The sequence below is a fragment of the Argopecten irradians genome, chromosome 12, assembly GCF_041381155.1.
Source record: "Argopecten irradians isolate NY chromosome 12, Ai_NY, whole genome shotgun sequence".
NCBI classification, from domain to species: Eukaryota; Metazoa; Mollusca; class Bivalvia; order Pectinida; family Pectinidae; genus Argopecten; species Argopecten irradians.
Genome location: NC_091145.1, coordinates 22,748,353 through 22,766,227, shown reverse-complemented (window position 1 = coordinate 22,766,227; position 17,875 = coordinate 22,748,353). Strand labels below are relative to the sequence as shown.

The following is a 17,875-nucleotide window of genomic DNA, read 5'->3' as shown; positions in this document are numbered from 1 at the left end:
GGTAAAGACCTACAATTGAGTGAGGCCGACATCTGTTTATCTAAACTAAAACTGTCTATAAGGTTAGCAGTAAGTACCACACTGGTACACAATACATACATCGTCTAACGGATCCTGCAATGTTTCAAAGTCATATCAGTCATCAATCTACATAATCTACATTGGCACAACTACTGGAGAGATTTGATGTCACTTACAAACTTTTAATATTGAAATTAGATAACCAAGGTACATGCGTAGTAGAATGTAAAGTATTAATAGTTTTGATAGGTCCTTTACAGGACTAAAGCAATAATGTAACATAAGATTTGACACATCTAAAACAGCACAGAAAAGACACACAGAATAAGGAGGTAAATTAATCAACGATAACTGTCATAAAGCTCTTAAGATCAATGAGCTCTTCCAAGCACCTATTATTGTTTTTCAGTTGCAATTACATACACTAAGGATCATTGTAAAAGTCTATCTGTTACTCTTTCTGGTTGGAAATAATACACAAAACAACAATTCAAAAAGAAGATTGTAGAAAAACGTATTGGCTACCAAGACAGATACAGATTTAGAACAATTACTTTTTCCCACCTTTTTTGAGTTGAAAGTGAAAACCATTATAGGAGAAAAGTAAAATAACTGTAAGATAGATAGAACACCTTTCTATAGCAGCAAACCCTGTATCTAAGGTAAGGAACCACAGGTATACACACAGTATATCTCATGGCCAGGTAAAAATTTAATCAGTACTCACCTTTAACCTCTTTTTGGCTGACTTGAGATAAGATTTCAGACTAGCAATCTCTGTCTGTAGCTGGACATTCCTGCACACAACGGACAACAATGCAACATTTGAGGTTAATTCAGATATCAGGAAAAATCTAATGCAGTAAAATTTTGGCTGAACTTAATTTGTACAAGATTATCGAACACTTTTTATGTTTCTAGTCAAAAACTTAAGTACTTTTAAAACTCTTGAAACTTGGCATTTGTACAACATCACTTACTTTTCATGCTCAGCTTCATATTTGCCCTCTGCTGTTTTCTTCAGCTCCACGGCTTTCCTGCATTTCCTCTTCTCCTAAAATCATACAGGGAAAGCATTAGAAATCATGAATGATCAGAATGATCAAACTTCCTATAATCATACAGGGAAAACATTAGAAATCATGAATGATCAGAATGATCAAACTTCCTATAATCATACAGGGAAAGCATTAGAAATCATGAATGATCAGAATGATCAAACTTCCTATAATCATACAGGGAAAGCATTAGAAATCATGAATGATCAGAATGATCAAACTTCCTATAATCATACAGGGAAAGCATTAGAAATCATGAATGATCAGAATGATCAAACTTCCTATAATCATACAGGGAAAGCATTAGAAATCGTGAATGATCAGAATGATCAAACTTTCCTATAATCATACAGGGAAAACATTAGAAATCATGAATGATCAGAATGATCAAACTTCCTATAATCATACAGGGAAAGCATTAGAAATCGTGAATGATCAGAATGATCAAACTTCCTATAATCATACAGGGAAAACATTAGAAATCATGAATGATCAGAATGATCAAACTTCCTATAATCATACAGGGAAAGCATTAGAAATCATGAATGATCAGAATGATCAAACTTCCTATAATCATACAGGGAAAGCATTAGAAATCATGAATGATCAGAATGATCAAACTTCCTATAATCATACAGGGAAAGCATTAGAAATCATGAATGATCAGAATGATCAAACTTCCTATAATCATACAGGGAAAACATTAGAAATCATGAATGATCAGAATGATCAAACTTCCTATAATCATACAGGGAAAGCATTAGAAATCATGAATGATCAGAATGATCAAACTTCCGATAATCATACAGGGAAAACATTAGAAATCATGAATGATCAGAATGATCAAACTTCCGATAATCATACAGGGAAAACATTAGAAATCATGAATGATCAGAATGATCAAACTTCCTATAATCATACAGGGAAAACATTAGAAATCGTGAATGATCAGAATGATCAAACTTCCTATAAGTATACAGGGAAAGCATTAGAAATCATGAATGATAAGATTGATCAAACTGTCTCCTTTAATACTGACAGTGAGTAGAATATTAATCTGAACAGGTTTTAAGAATTAAAATTAATCATTGTGGAAATTTCAAAATCTCACTTTTTAGTCTATGAGATGGTAAACAATATACACAACAGGCCAAACACTGGCAATGTTATATACCATGAAACCATGCTATGGTCTTAGTGGTATAAATAGAGCATGCTTCTTGTTTCTTGAGATGAAATTCATCAAGAAACAAGGAATATCCTCTATCTATTACATGAATTTGTTTTCTCACTTTCATTTACAGAAGACCATCACTACTAGTTCCGCCCAAGGTTATTCCGCCATTGTATTTAACAGAGTTATTTGCCCTTGCGATTATTGCGTCATATTTTTGTGAGCATTACTTCATATTTCTACACAAAAATATGACATCATTTTTGTGCACAAAGCAATGACATAACAATCAAAATGATATTTTCACTGTCAGTACTGCATTACCATTGGTCAAAAGTGAGTGAAACGAGTAATAAATATCACTTATGGAGTGAAAATATCACTTATATTTATACCATAAAACCTTATATTTCACTTTGAAAAATGTAATAAATGGTTTTAGTTATAGATACTGATTTATTGCCTACATGACTATATTTATTACTAGGATTTGTAACATCGAATGAAGTAGAGTTATAAATGGTTTCCATACATTGTTTTATTATGAAGACAATCATATACAACTGAACAAACTCTCTTCCTCCAGTATGGAGATTATTTTACATGAATATGAGACATAGTAAATAGTACAAACCTCTTCAAGTTGGGTGACTGCTTCTTGTCTCTGTTTCTCATACTGTACAATCTATTCAATAGGCAAGATAGAACATTAAACAAAGAAACATTGAAATGGTGTCCATATAATATTATAATTGTTGATAAATTAGAATAATCAATAAAGAGATAATGTTCAATGTGAGACATAATTAGTTACCGACTTTAAATCATAGTTTATGAAGAGTGACAAATAAAAATTTAAAAAGAAAAATTAAGATTAATTTTAATGAACAAGCCCAAAGTTTTAGACGCAAGTATAATAAATATGCTTTATATTTACAGAAAAATAGAAATGATCAAAATCGTATATACCTAATTGAAATTAAAATGAAAGAGAACTGGTTTATAGAACAGAAATGGAAAGCACTACAGTCATAGTCATCTATGGAAGTTTACTACACTAAGAAAGTACTACAAGTTTTGGTAAGAAAGCAATCATAGCTAACAACACTGCATGGAATGTCAGTAGTGTTACAGTCACTCACCCGCAGACCAAGCTTAGACCGAGAAACAACCTCAGTTTCCCATAATTCCTTGTTGTTTTCAGCTTCCTGTGTCATCAGGTTGCGAGTGACCGACTCCATCTACAGAGTTACAGTGAGTTTATAGAGCAATGAAGTCAGATCAGTAAGAGATCACATGGTTAATTAGCATAACTACGCCAATATAAGTTTTTTTATTAAGCTGTCTCACAATCTAAATCTGTCAAACACTTAATGTTAAAAAAGACTTTCAAATACTACAAGGTTACATATAGCATCAGAGGTTTAAAGCCACATCACATTAATACACTACTACAAAGGAAATCTACCTGATTTTTTGTTGAAAGGCAACAACAAAAGATGTGAAATGAGTTTTCCATATATAGGAGTCAGCGACTACAAGGTGAGAATTTAGCTAAATGGAGTTTCTCATCTGGAGGCAGTATAATGTTAGAATTGAGTTTCTCATTTAGAGATAAAAGTAGACGAGGACTTGAGTTAAATTCAATCAGAGATAGAAGATGAGAACTGAGATTCTTATATAGACACTGAAGAAGACGAGAAAAGTTTTTCTTTTTATTTAGAGATAGAAGTAGATCAGGGTTTTGTTTTTACTTAAAGGCTGCAACAGATAATTTCTTTTCTCAAAGAAAGGCAGAGTATTTAGTAATGGAAGGTAACACTAAAAGAGGAAGACTCACTGTCACACAATATCCTACTGGCAATTTTATCAGGTGGGACTATGTTATTGAATTCAAATTCACATGTAGCAATTTATCGTCATACCCTCCATGATACATTGAGGTCAGAAAAAGTACGATCATGCTAAGCACAGATCATAGTGATTTCAACTCTGGACAAGCCAGATTTATAGATAAATTTGCCAAACAATCTCCTGTAGAACAAACAAATTTCAATAATCTCTGACCTAACTTCAAAATTGAAATCATAGCATTTCCAACCGCCATGTAAGTAAAACCAGGCAGAAAGATATTATAAAAGACAGGTTAGCTAAATTAACTACAGAAAAGCACTAGTCTACCAAGCTTAGACAGAAGCCATGCATATATAGCAATGTACATATTGTGTACCCATCACTTACATCCAAACCCTGCTCACGCTGAAACAAGAACCAGTGGCATGCTATATATATATACAGGCTCCCAGGCAATATAGTCTTCAGTGATATACAATGCGCATTCATGATTTATACAGTACATACTGTAAAAATGTTCATTCTTATGTGATACAACATATACTGTGTTAGTGACCAATACAAAACAAAATGTTATTGTCATTATCCTATCTTCCCCTTATAGGCAATAGATAGATACTAGGTATAAGTGACTTGGACATGCGTGTGGTTACTTTTGTCACTGTGACACAACATACACTAACATTCATCCTTAGAGATGTTACATCATGTGAGTTTTTTACAGCCTAAATGATACGGAATACAGGCTTCATTAAGACTCCATCCGATGCAACTGAATACTACCATATATCGACATGTAAGCATGTATGAGGCTACCTCTGTATTGTGATAAATGTCCACAGATACTCATGCTCATTAATATTCATACAAAAGCCAATACATGCCAAACTTTTCTCGCACTTATGTACGCTAAATATTCTTTGCATTTAACATTCCACACCATTAAATTTTATGTTTTAAAATACACATTTTCATCAGGTATCTCAATAAAACATCAAATTAAGTGATCTCTGCCACATATGTCAGACAGTTTTAAAACTTGAACGAGTTAAGCTTTAACTGTAAATAATCCTTAAATCCAGTACTATCCTGAGTCTGTCTATAAACCTACCCCGAGTTTGTCCTCTAGTTGGGCCTTGGAAGACTTGAGATTAGAACACAGCTCCTCTAGACTGCTGCGAACCTGTAATGTTAACAAACTATGGTAAATCTGCAAGATCAACAAGCCAGTTTTATCTAGTATAACACATGTACAACAGCTCAGTAGATACCAATCACTACATTATAACCGGCACAATGCAAAATTCATGATCTATTTATAAACTTATTTTATTTCAAATGATAATATTGATTGCAAAACAAGTGACATAACTTATAAAAATCACTTTTGCAGTATTGCCAACCTCTATGATGAGGTCAAATCGGGTGATCACCCTTAAAAAACGGGTGAAAGGGTCAAAACAAGGGTCATGTGCGAAACAACGTTTTAGTGTAATCTTTAACACTTTTTAAAAGCCTTAAATATGCATATATCTATTATTTTTTATATTGTTATTCAATAATATTTTTGATTTTTTTTTGTGTAATAATATAATTAATATCTGATAATATATAAGAATATTGTATTAAAAATCTTTAAAATGAAATAAAATTTAATAAAATCCGGATTTTTTTGTTCTTCATTTGTCCGGTTTACCGGTAGTATGATCTTTGACTAAACAAAATGGCGGCCATTATGATTGTCTTGCCTGCCTACTGCAACAGGATACCGTTTACGTTGACTATGTTTTATTCAAGATTATTTCTGATTTTGGACAGTATGAATTGGCTATGTCTAATTTTGTTAGCTGGTTCTGGCTAAAAACGATCGTAGACATCATGATGCATGACTGAATAGATAAATTGCTCCCATTTCACACCTTTATCAAGGTTTGCATGTGTAAACACAAACATATCTACCTGCATTATACAAGGGTCTGATATGAGTCTTAAGCCCTGAGATGTAATCAAAATTGCGCTAATGGCTTGATCTGACGTTATTTTTGTGAGCTTTTTGACACTTTAGTCAAAGTGCTGAAAATCAGGTTATTTGATGACCCGCCAGGTCAATCGGGTTATGCATTCTAAAATGTCTAATAACCGGGTCAACCCGGAGAAATCGGGTGAGTTGGCAATACTCACTTTTGATGGCCTGCATAAAAGTGTGCGAGTGGGTTGAAACCAGAGAAAACCCACGTGATCAGGTAGGTGTCTCACATTGGTACCGTGGATGAAATGATCAATGTACTAGGACTTTGTATGGACTGTTCTGTGCATGTTTGTTTGACTACCTACTCTCTGAGAGTCCTGTAAATCTTTCTGTAACATCTCTGCTCGCTGTTTCTCATGCGACAGTTCAGCCTGAAGTTTGACATTATCTACTTGGATCTTCTGCATGCTGTCTTCAAGCTCTTCCTGCAACCCAATATGATACAACTTAGATTTGTACAAGGTTTTAAATGCATTTCATAAATCAACCCAGCTAAGATACATCTGAATATGTTGACCTGAACTTGAACTTTAACATCAAGTTCAAGCATTATGAAACAGACAAAAACTTTTTATTTTTTACTTAGCAAATAAAAAATGATGTATTGAAACTATTTATTAACTTTTGTGATTAGCTAAGTCAAGGTTGAATACAGTTTTAGACTTAATATTGTTTCATTTATACCCTATGGCCAAGATACATAAAACAAGTCTTGAATTTTGAAGGACTATTTGTACAGAAAATATCCTTGAGAGAATACATTTGACCTTGACCCTGATACCTTTGTTCTAGAAAATGCTTCCATGTTGGCCGAGTTGTTTAAGATTTGTTGACTGCTGTAGAGGTTGTTCTGTTCCGACCTCTCCAGCCTATCCACCATCTCGGTGATGCGAGCCTGTGATTCTATAGATTTCTCGTGGGCCATCTCATACTTCTGGTGAAGTCGGTCCACTTCTAACTTCAGTTGTCCTCTTTCCTGCTCCAGCGAGTCCTTAGACTACAGAGGAAACAATTGAAAAAGTTAGTTTGTACTTCACATACAACTTGTCTTCATTACAGGAAACAAGGCCAATTAGTCCTGCTAAAACTTGCTTTCACTGGTTTATCAAATATATATGTATGTTACTTACAACCCTTTCTGTCTCTTTCATCGATTCAAAACAGATATATCAAATTGCAAAAAGATTAAGGCCAAAAATATTTTCTTTCCACTTTTTTCATATATCTACTCTAAGTTTTATTTTTAAACTTATCTAATAAACTGCATTAATTTTAAAAACTTAAGGTAATGTCAAAGCTAGCAAGTTATAAATTTATGAAAGTTTTAATATACAGAATCTGCTCTATAGATCCAGTGATTTACAGACGTTACATCAACAGTAAAGACAAACAAACTTTTGTGACTCGCCAACCTTTTGTGCCATTTCCAGTGATGCCTCTGCCACAGAAAGTTTCCTGATGAGGTCATTGTAGTCGCGGTTCATTCTGTTGAGTTCCTGCTCCAGCTGCGTGCGTCGTGCCTCTGAGTTACGCACCTCTTCCCTCAGTCGGGATGTTGTTTCTGTGAGGGATGAATTCCTCTCCTCCAATGCCATTCGAGACTACAATGAAAATATAATGTACATTGAGGAACCACGGAAATAACAGTTAAGTCTATTTTTAATCCAATTTTTCATTGTTCTTTTCTTTATGAAAACATCTTTTTGATTGGAGATATAACTAGTTGAGAATACGAGGGTTTTGAGATCCCAAAACAACGCGGGTAAAGAACAATTTACCGTCGGTTAGTACCACCATCCGTTGATTATGACATCATCATTTGACATGAGGTTTGTGACATCATGATCACTGTCAGGTGGAACTAATCGACGGTAAATTATGCTTAACCGACATAATTTTGGGATGTCGAAAACCCCGTATTGAATTTCTCATTTCAGAAGACATGGATATTTGACTTTTAATTGTTCTGACTTGCGACTGGCAAGGTTGTTGGACGTTTCTATCTTACTTGTCTTGTTCTGACTTGAGACTGGCTAGGATGGTGGTGAACCTCTCCTGTCCGGTGTCTGCTGCTCGGTCTGCCAGGGCCTGCTGGGCAGTCTCTAACTGTTGTTTTAGGCTCAAATTATCATGTTGTAGGCCAGTGTTCCTAGACACCAAACAGTTAGCACATATTAAAAGCAACTCAGGAACTAGTCACACTAGTCACATTAAAATATGACAGCATCAATATGAACACTAAACAGTAAGCTCTAAGTAAGGACAACTCTTATATCAGTGACAATAAAATGTGAAGGCATATTCGAACTCCTGCCAAAGAAAATATCTGATTTGGTGTCCCATGACAACAGGTTAGAAATAGATATAACATTAACAACATACTTGACTTAGATTTTATCAACATGTATCTGGTCGGGTTGATAGTTACTTACTTTTCTTGGAGATTTTCAATTTTGACAGTAAGCTTCACATTGTGTTCCTGTGGGAAATAAAACCAGAAATCTTAAACAAAGACTCATATCTTTATATTGAAGCAACATGACTAGCATTGAAGCAGATGCATGGAAGAAAATTAATAAGAAACAGAAACTTTAATTTTTGTCAAAATACGATTGTTCTTTCATAATCCAAGTGGTTACCAAATAAGATTGTTTCTTGAATATATTACATAGTCTCTTCAGTTTATAAATGGCAGTGATATCTAGAAAATTCTGCATCAGTAATAGTAGAGTACTAGACACACTCCCAATCCATGTAAGCTAGTTAATATATCTGAATAGTGATAAATTCCAGATGTCACGAGTTTTTATCACAAAAAAACCTACACTTAAGTTTACAAAATGTCCTAAGCTATCTTAAGTGCTGTTAGTTACTATCTCACCTTTTCAACTTGGTAGTTTTGGTCGTAGCTTTCCTGAGCACTTTTGTAATACTGGAGATCTTTGGCAGTCTGGTTATACAGGTTGGATTTCTCCATCAAATTTGCACTGACGATATGGAACTGTGGAATATAGATACAAACAACAAATTATCATAGGATTCCCACAACATTGCAGGACTATGACTAAAACCTGTAAAAACCTGCCGTAAGCTAAGCATTTTTTGTGTGTGACTTTATGGGGTGTTCAGAACTGCCATCTCTAATTAACAAAAAGTTAGAACCCCTGGAGAACCCCTTACCTCATTTTCTACAGAGGTGAGCTTGGCCTCTATGGCATGACTCCTCCTCACCACCGTCTGGTTCTGTTCCTGTAAGTCCTGAACCTCACGCTGTTTCTGCTCCTTTGTTACCTCCCAACTCTCCTTGTCGTCTTGGTATCGCCTGAATCAACAAGGTTACCAGACTCACTTTACAAAGAAGAAGCTTTATCCTTTTGTTGGAACAGAGACTACCATACCACAACTAGCTGTCACATCTCAATAGCATTTTATCATATTTTAATATTCTAGTACTTTATCCTCACCTACGTGGAAATTGAAAAGTTTAGACAAGATAATTATCTTGGAGGCAAATAGCGGGCACCTGACTAGTGAAAGTGACAATTTCTAAATTATTCAATAGAAATAAAAATAATCGGTACCTTTCTAATTCATTTCTGGCCTGCTCACTCTTCTCTAGTTCCATAGCAGCCGAATGTAGTCGGTTTTTGGCAGATTCCAACTGGAAATGGAACAATATAAATTATATATATATATATGCATCAGTGAAAATACAGATTCCTTAGAAATTATTTCTTCAAATCATATATGTATCAGTGAAAATATAGATTCCTTAGAAACTATTTCTCAAAATTATGTATGTATCAGTGAAAATATAGATTCCTTAGACACAATTTTTTTTCCATTTAAACAAAAGAGACCATTCATACAATAAATAATAACCGACATTTATATTGATGGTGTTTCCCAAATTTTAAAAGAATCATTTTGTATAGCCAATTATTTACACAGTCACTCAATTTTAACTAAAAACCAGAGAACATATTATCAGCAGTACTTTATTTTTGCAATGTGTTTCATGGTATATTTGTTTCAATCATTTCTCAATATTTTGCTGATAAAATTTTCATGATCATAGCAATCTCCCGCTAAATCGCGAAAAATATGATGCCTGTGAAAAAGCAAGTCATATCTTATTCATCACCGACATAATTATACTATTACATCTATACAGATAGACAAACCTGTGCATCTCCCTTCTCCCTGGCCAGACGTTCACGCTCCACTACACCATTGAGAACATTGACTTCACTACGACTGTTGCTGATCTGTAGGTTGTACTGTACTGTAGCGTGAGCCAGGGCATCCTCGTTCAGCTTTATTTCAGTTTTCAGGTCCTCAATCTTGCGCTGAAGCTCCTCATTCTCTGAGGATAACAGGGCGTTCTCATCCTTGAACCTTGACCTCTGTCTGTCCAGCTCCATCTGGTGACACGAATAAGCAAGATAGTCATCATTCAACAAGATTATTCAGGCTGGTATGAAACAAATGCCAAAAATATTGTCATATCCATATGAAAAGGAAGAGAATGAAGCTGATTGAAGAAATTCAAATTACACTTATTTCTGTCATACACATTTCCACAGTACTTCATTTCAAGGCAAGTGTTTACAACTTTACTTTTATTTAACAGTCCAAATCTAAGCCTAATGGAGCCCTGACTGACTGTGTAAATGTATAACTGTATTAGTGCTTACCTTCATAGCACTAAGTTCTGCTCGGGCCTTTTCCAAGTGGTCATGAGTGTACTTTCTGTCCTCATCAGCCACCTCAAACCGGTTCTCAGCATCCGTCTGGTGGTAATAGTACAGTACAGGTAATAAATATGTACGTCAGGTTTATATTACATCTCCAACTCTAAGAATGCTTAGCATGTTCAAATAGATTCTTAATTTTTGGGGTTTTTTTGGGTATTTTTTTTTTACAAAAATTGTTTAAAAAACACATTTATTCTATGTATTGGACAGTTATATCTGAATTGATTTGAAAAGAACATGTAAATTGAGTAAATCTATAGTTGTATTATAATCCTGGCTGGTGGATTATAAAACACTTCAACATGAAGCATTTGTTTTTAACTCAATAAGAGCAGATATTACTTTAAAGAATAGTTTTCATTTTGATGACATGGCCTTTAATTAGTGACCTTGAAAGTGACCTTGAATTGATCTAACTGACCTTCTGAGTGGCGGCCTTGACCTGTTCTGTGTGGAGCTGGTGCTGAAGTCTTTGTTGCTCTTCATTCAGCTGCTCCTGAAGCTGGCGAGCATTCTTTTCATGTTGGTACTGGCGAGTCAAGGTCTCCTTCTCATCCTCAAGCTACAGCATCAACAGAATGAATAATTAGTGATACAGTTTGTATAGGCAACAAGAGTCTTGTGATTCTTTGTGAGCTGTGAAAGATTTTTCTAGGACCTATGAGAACATGTATGAACTTTGACACCCCTCTATGACCTATTTTGACAGCTCTATGTAAATTATAGGAAATTCCTTGATTTTTTTCACCACTAATTGACATATATAATAAACATGTGTGAACTTTGACCCTATATATGACCTATGATTATGTTATCTCACCTGTTTTACAGCACTTGTAGCTGTTCTGATTTCCATCTGCATGTTTCTGAGTTTAAAAATCAATTGAAAACACGCTTACTCAGTCTTTAAGAACAGCTAAATATCTCAATCGTCACTATATCCAAAGTTAATATATTGGAGCCAATTTCCGGGTGTGTTTTCGAATGGAAATTGCGGGCGAGTTCGAATGGAAATTTGGGGTGCGGGTGCGTTCGATGTGGCGGAGATCTCGATTTTAATTTTTAAGTTATGGCGCATAAAAAAGTTGGTGCGGGGGGTAAAATGTTGATGCGGCGGGGCCTGAGAAACTAAGGATTAATTTTTTTTTGGCCTAAGCTAGTTAGATATATATCTGAATAGTGATAAATTCCAGATGTCACGAGTTTTTATCACAAAAAAAACCTACACTTAAGTCTACAAAATGTCCTAAGCTATCTTAAGTGCTGTTAGTTACTATCTCACCTTTTCAACTTGGTAGTTTTGGTCGTAGCTTTCCTGAGCACTTTTGTAATACTGGAGATCTTTGGCAGTCTGGTTATACAGGTTGGATTTCTCCATCAAATTTGCACTGACGATATGGAACTGTGGAATATAGATACAAACAACAAATTATCATAGGATTCCCACAACATTGCAGGACTATGACTAAAACCTGTAAAAACCTGCCGTAAGCTAAGCATTTTTTGTGTGTGACTTTATGGGGTGTTCAGAACTGCCATCTCCATTAACAAAAAGTTAGAACCCCTGGAGAACCCCTTACCTCATTTTCTACAGAGGTGAGCTTGGCCTCTATGGCATGACTCCTCCTCACCACCGTCTGGTTCTGTTCCTGTAAGTCCTGAACCTCACGCTGTTTCTGCTCCTTTGTTACCTCCCAACTCTCCTTGTCGTCTTGGTATCGCCTGAATCAACAAGGTTACCAGACTCACTTTACAAAGAAGAAGCTTTATCCTTTTCTTGGAACAGAGACTACCATACCACAACTAGCTGTCACATCTCAATAGCATTTTATCATATTTTAATATTCTAGTACTTTATCCTCACCTACGTGGAAATTGAAAAGTTTAGACAAGATAATTATCTTGGAGGCAAATAGCGGGCACCTGACTAGTGAAAGTGACAATTTCTAAATTATTCAATAGAAATAAAAATAATCGGTACCTTTCTAATTCATTTCTGGCCTGCTCACTCTTCTCTAGTTCCATAGCAGCCGAATGTAGTTCGGTTTTTGGCAGATTCCAACTGGAAATGGAACAATATAAATTATATATATATATATGCATCAGTGAAAATACAGATTCCTTAGAAATTATTTCTTCAAATCATATATGTATCAGTGAAAATATAGATTCCTTAGAAACTATTTCTCAAAATTATGTATGTATCAGTGAAAATATAGATTCCTTAGACACAATTTTTTTTCCATTTAAACAAAAGAGACCATTCATACAATAAATAATAACCGACATTTATATTGATGGTGTTTCCCAAATTTTAAAAGAATCATTTTGTATAGCCAATTATTTACACAGTCACTCAATTTTAACTAAAAACCAGAGAACATATTATCAGCAGTACTTTATTTTTGCAATGTGTTTCATGGTATATTTGATTTCAATCATTTCTCAATATTTTGCTGATAAAATTTTCATGATCATAGCAATCTCCCGCTAAATCGCGAAAAATATGATGCCTGTGAAAAAGCAAGTCATATCTTATTCATCACCGACATAATTATACTATTACATCTATACAGATAGACAAACCTGTGCATCTCCCTTCTCCCTGGCCAGACGTTCACGCTCCACTACACCATTGAGAACATTGACTTCACTACGACTGTTGCTGATCTGTAGGTTGTACTGTACTGTAGCGTGAGCCAGGGCATCCTCGTTCAGCTTTATTTCAGTTTTCAGGTCCTCAATCTTGCGCTGAAGCTCCTCATTCTCTGAGGATAACAGGGCGTTCTCATCCTTGAACCTTGACCTCTGTCTGTCCAGCTCCATCTGGTGACACGAATAAGCAAGATAGTCATCATTCAACAAGATTATTCAGGCTGGTATGAAACAAATGCCAAAAATATTGTCATATCCATATGAAAAGGAAGAGAATGAAGCTGATTGAAGAAATTCAAATTACACTTATTTCTGTCATACACATTTCCACAGTACTTCATTTCAAGGCAAGTGTTTACAACTTTACTTTTATTTAACAGTCCAAATCTAAGCCTAATGGAGCCCTGACTGACCGTGTAAATGAATAACTATATTAGTGCTTACCTTCATAGCACTAAGTTCTGCTCGGGCCTTTTCCAAGTGGTCATGAGTGTACTTTCTATCCTCATCAGCCACCTCAAACCGGTTCTCAGCATCCGTCTGGTGGTAATAGTACAGTACAGGTAATAAATATGTACGTCAGGTTTATATTACATCTCCAACTCTAAGAATGCTTAGCATGTTTCAAATAGATTCTTGTTTTTTGGGGTTTTTTTGGGTCTTTTTTTTTTACAAAAATTGTTTAAAAAACACATTTATTCTATGTATTGGACAGTTATATCTGAATTGATTTGAAAAGAACATGTAAATTGAGTAAATTTATAGTTGTATTATAATCCTGGCTGGTGGATTATAAAACACTTCAACATGAAGCATTTGTTTTTAACTCAATAAGAGAAGATATTACTTTAAAGAATAGTTTTCATTTTGATGACATGGCCTTTAATTAGTGACCTTGAAGGTGACCTTGAATTGATCTAACTGACCTTCTGAGTGGCGGCCTTGACCTGTTCTGTGTGGAGCTGGTGCTGAAGTCTTTGTTGCTCTTCATTCAGCTGCTCCTGAAGCTGGCGAGCATTCTTTTCATGTTGGTACTGGCGAGTCAAGGTCTCCTTCTCATCCTCAAGCTACAGCATCAACAGAATGAATAGTTAGTGATACAGTTTGTATAGGCAACAAGAGTCTGGTGATTCTTCGTGAGCTGTGAAAGATTTTTCTAGGACCTATGATAATATGTTAAATTATGTATGAACTTTGAAACCCCTCTATGACCTATTTTGACAGCTCTATGTAAATTATAGCAAATTCCTTTAATTTTTTCACCACTTATTGCACATATATAATAACATGTGTGAACTTTGACCCTATATATGACCTATGATTATGTTATCTGACCTGTTTTACAGCACTTGTAGCTGTTCTGATTTCCATCTGCATGTTTCTGATCTGGAGCTCAGCCTTCTGTCGCCCCTCCATCTCACTGTAATATAGAAAGGTTTACTTGACTGTTTCTAAAAAATAAGGGACTCACACATTATTGTTACTATGTCTGTGCCATGAATAGACTCATGATAATTTTTTTTACTGGATCTGACACTTCTCTAGATATCCATATCCAACATTACTCAACTTATTTACCCCATAAAACAATCAGTTTGAGAATGTACAGCATTTAACAAAAAAAAGTTGAATTACAAAAGATTTCAGGACATTCCATTTAAAACACTTTTGATATGAAATCTTACAATAATATTCCTGCTGAATCACACAAACATTGCTTTTCTAAGACAATTGTTACTCCTGCAGAATAATATTGCTATTCTTGTGGAATCGCAATGCTAAGTAATCTTATACAATTCCTATGCTGTTCCTATGACCGCCCACCTTGTGAACTGCTCCTCCTTGCGGGCTAGCTGTTCCTTGGTCTTGTTAAGTAGGATATCAGCGTTCTTCCTCATCTCCACCTCCTCGTTCAGACTGTACTCTATAGTGCGAATCCTCTGTTCGAGGTCCAGCTTGGCCTGCTCCAGTGATGTCCTCTGCTGGTTCAGAGTGTCAATCTTCCTATAACCCACAAAACATTATTTTCTTCATAACCTTATCCTAAATCCAGTACACCTGGAGATCTGATCATATGAATGCTTACTCCGAAGATCTGATCATGTGAATGCTTATCCAGAGATCTGATCATGTGAATACTTATCCAGAGATCTGATCATGTGAATACTTATCCAGAGATTCTGATCATGAATTCTGATCATGTGAATGCTTACTTCTACATACAGTGGTACAGTTAGTACTATTAAACTCTACAATTTAGATTTCTGATCAGACAAATGCTTACTTCTGCATTTCGTTGCGTTCCTTGGACAGTGATTTGTTTTTGCTCTCAATGGTGAGTCGCTGGTTTCTTTCGTGATCCAACATCTTCCTCTGATCCCGTAAATGGTCCTGTAGCTTTATCACAGTGTTTGGATCTAAAAGGTCAAAAGTTTTTTATTTTATATAAACTTGTTGAAAATATGGCATCATATGTACCATAGATAGTTACAACAGGTGTGATTGTTTTTATTTCAAATACAAATTTGAAATCTAAATTTCTATTGCTGTAAGTACTAAGTTAAATTTTGATTAGAGTCCTACAACATTCCTTACCACTGAGATTCATGTTGGCCAGGACATCTTTTCCATACGGAATGTTGGTGGTGGTATATGTAGAGTTCTCACCATTCTCAGTCGAGGTAAAGGACAGCATATCATCGTCAGGGAGGTCGAGACCTTTGTAGGGGGCGTAACTGTAGGATGTTGGCAGATTCTTCAGGTACGTCCCCATGTCCGACCTATAAATAGTAACAAGGGAGTACTTACACCTCATATACCTTTTCTGTAATGTGTCACAGCAATCTGATGATAACGTTACCCTTCAAAGGGTTCCATACCAAATGTGTTAGTATGTCTACATGTTCAGTGTATAAAAACAATAGACTTTTCACTTAAAAGGAACCTCATAATTCAATCAATTAAGAAATGTAAACCAAAACATTTTTCTAATACATACAACAATAATGATAATTTATGGTACCAAATATTACCAAGAAGACTATTCGTTTGACACTGGTCATAAACTGAAATACAATACACATTCTGGAAACCTGACTTACTCCTCTTCCTCCTCGACAAACATTTGTGTGACCTCCACTAACGGGGTAGGGGCGGTCGTGGCACCACCCTTTCCCGTACCAGTGGTGCCGGGAGGAACCATCGTCGTCTAGGACGGTGTATCGGGGGCGGTGGGTGATACATAAACACCATTGGTCTCCTGTAGTACGTGCCATGGTACATGGTATCACAGTATCTCAATACACATACTTCACAATACAATCACCATGTCACAGGTCTCCTATAGAGAACGTCCCATGGTACATGGTATCACAGTATCTCAATACACATACTCACAATACCATCACCATGTCACAGGTCTCCTATAGAACGTCCCATGGTACATGGTATCACAGTATCTCAATACCATATACAATACAATCACCATGTCCAGGTCTCATAGAACGTCCATGGTACATGTATCACAGTATCTCAATACACATACTTCACAATACATCACATGTCACAGGTCTCCTATAGAATGTCCCATGGTACATGGTATCACAGTATCTCAATACACATACAATACTTCACAATACAATGTACACAGTCTCCTATAGAACGTCCCATGGTACATGGTATCACAGTATCTCATACACATACTTCACAATACAATCACCATGTCACAGGTCTCCTATAGAACGTCCCATGGTACATGGTATCACAGTATCTCAATACACATACTTCACAATACCATCACCATGTCACAGGTCTCCTATAGAACGTCCCATGGTACATGGTATCACAGTATCTCAATACACATACTTCACAATACAATCACCATGTCACAGGTCTCCTATAGAACGTCATGGTACATGGTATCACAGTATCTCAATACACATACTTCACAATACAATCACCATGTCACAGGTCTCCTATAGAACGTCCCATGGTACATGGTATCACAGTATCTCAATACACATACTTCACAATACAATCACCATGTCACAGGTCTCCTATAGAACGTCCCATGGTACATGGTATCACAGTATCTCAATACACATACTTCACAATACCATCACCATGTCAAAGGTCTCCTATAGAACGTCCCATGGTACATGGTATCACAGTATCTCAATACACATACTTCACAATACAATCACCATGTCAAAGGTCTCCTATAGAACGTCCCATGGTACATGGTATCACAGTATCTCAATACACATACTTCACAATACAATCACCATGTCACAGGTCTCCTATAGAACGTCCCATGGTACATGGTATC

The 17,875-nt window shown here is 35.7% G+C and overlaps 2 protein-coding genes across 2 annotated transcripts in view; both read right to left on the bottom strand.

Annotated features, from left to right (window-relative positions):
* LOC138336292 (ankyrin repeat domain-containing protein 36C-like) overlaps positions 1 to 17,875 on the bottom strand; it is a 76,894-nt gene that overhangs the window by 13,362 nt on the left and 45,657 nt on the right. Inside the window, exons 28-48 of the mRNA XM_069285724.1 lie at positions 16,144 to 16,328; positions 15,833 to 15,965; positions 15,373 to 15,552; positions 14,884 to 14,968; positions 14,475 to 14,615; positions 13,993 to 14,088; positions 13,480 to 13,719; positions 9,718 to 9,797; positions 9,317 to 9,458; positions 9,018 to 9,137; positions 8,569 to 8,615; positions 8,146 to 8,285; positions 7,549 to 7,739; positions 6,918 to 7,133; positions 6,442 to 6,561; positions 5,219 to 5,290; positions 4,495 to 4,512; positions 3,396 to 3,494; positions 2,888 to 2,938; positions 1,002 to 1,075; positions 749 to 818 (exon numbers count right to left, since the gene is read on the bottom strand). Coding sequence (XP_069141825.1) covers positions 749 to 818; positions 1,002 to 1,075; positions 2,888 to 2,938; positions 3,396 to 3,494; positions 4,495 to 4,512; positions 5,219 to 5,290; positions 6,442 to 6,561; positions 6,918 to 7,133; positions 7,549 to 7,739; positions 8,146 to 8,285; positions 8,569 to 8,615; positions 9,018 to 9,137; positions 9,317 to 9,458; positions 9,718 to 9,797; positions 13,480 to 13,719; positions 13,993 to 14,088; positions 14,475 to 14,615; positions 14,884 to 14,968; positions 15,373 to 15,552; positions 15,833 to 15,965; positions 16,144 to 16,328 — 2,500 coding nt within the window. The remainder of the gene's footprint in view (positions 1 to 748; positions 819 to 1,001; positions 1,076 to 2,887; positions 2,939 to 3,395; positions 3,495 to 4,494; positions 4,513 to 5,218; positions 5,291 to 6,441; positions 6,562 to 6,917; positions 7,134 to 7,548; positions 7,740 to 8,145; positions 8,286 to 8,568; positions 8,616 to 9,017; positions 9,138 to 9,316; positions 9,459 to 9,717; positions 9,798 to 13,479; positions 13,720 to 13,992; positions 14,089 to 14,474; positions 14,616 to 14,883; positions 14,969 to 15,372; positions 15,553 to 15,832; positions 15,966 to 16,143; positions 16,329 to 17,875) is intronic.
* On the bottom strand, positions 12,167 to 13,314 carry LOC138336474 (ankyrin repeat domain-containing protein 26-like). Its single transcript, XM_069285975.1, has 4 exons — positions 13,292 to 13,314; positions 12,875 to 12,955; positions 12,474 to 12,615; positions 12,167 to 12,295 (listed from the first exon to the last, which is right to left on the bottom strand). Exons 1-4 carry the CDS (start codon positions 13,312 to 13,314, stop codon positions 12,167 to 12,169), a joined length of 375 nt encoding a protein of 124 aa, XP_069142076.1.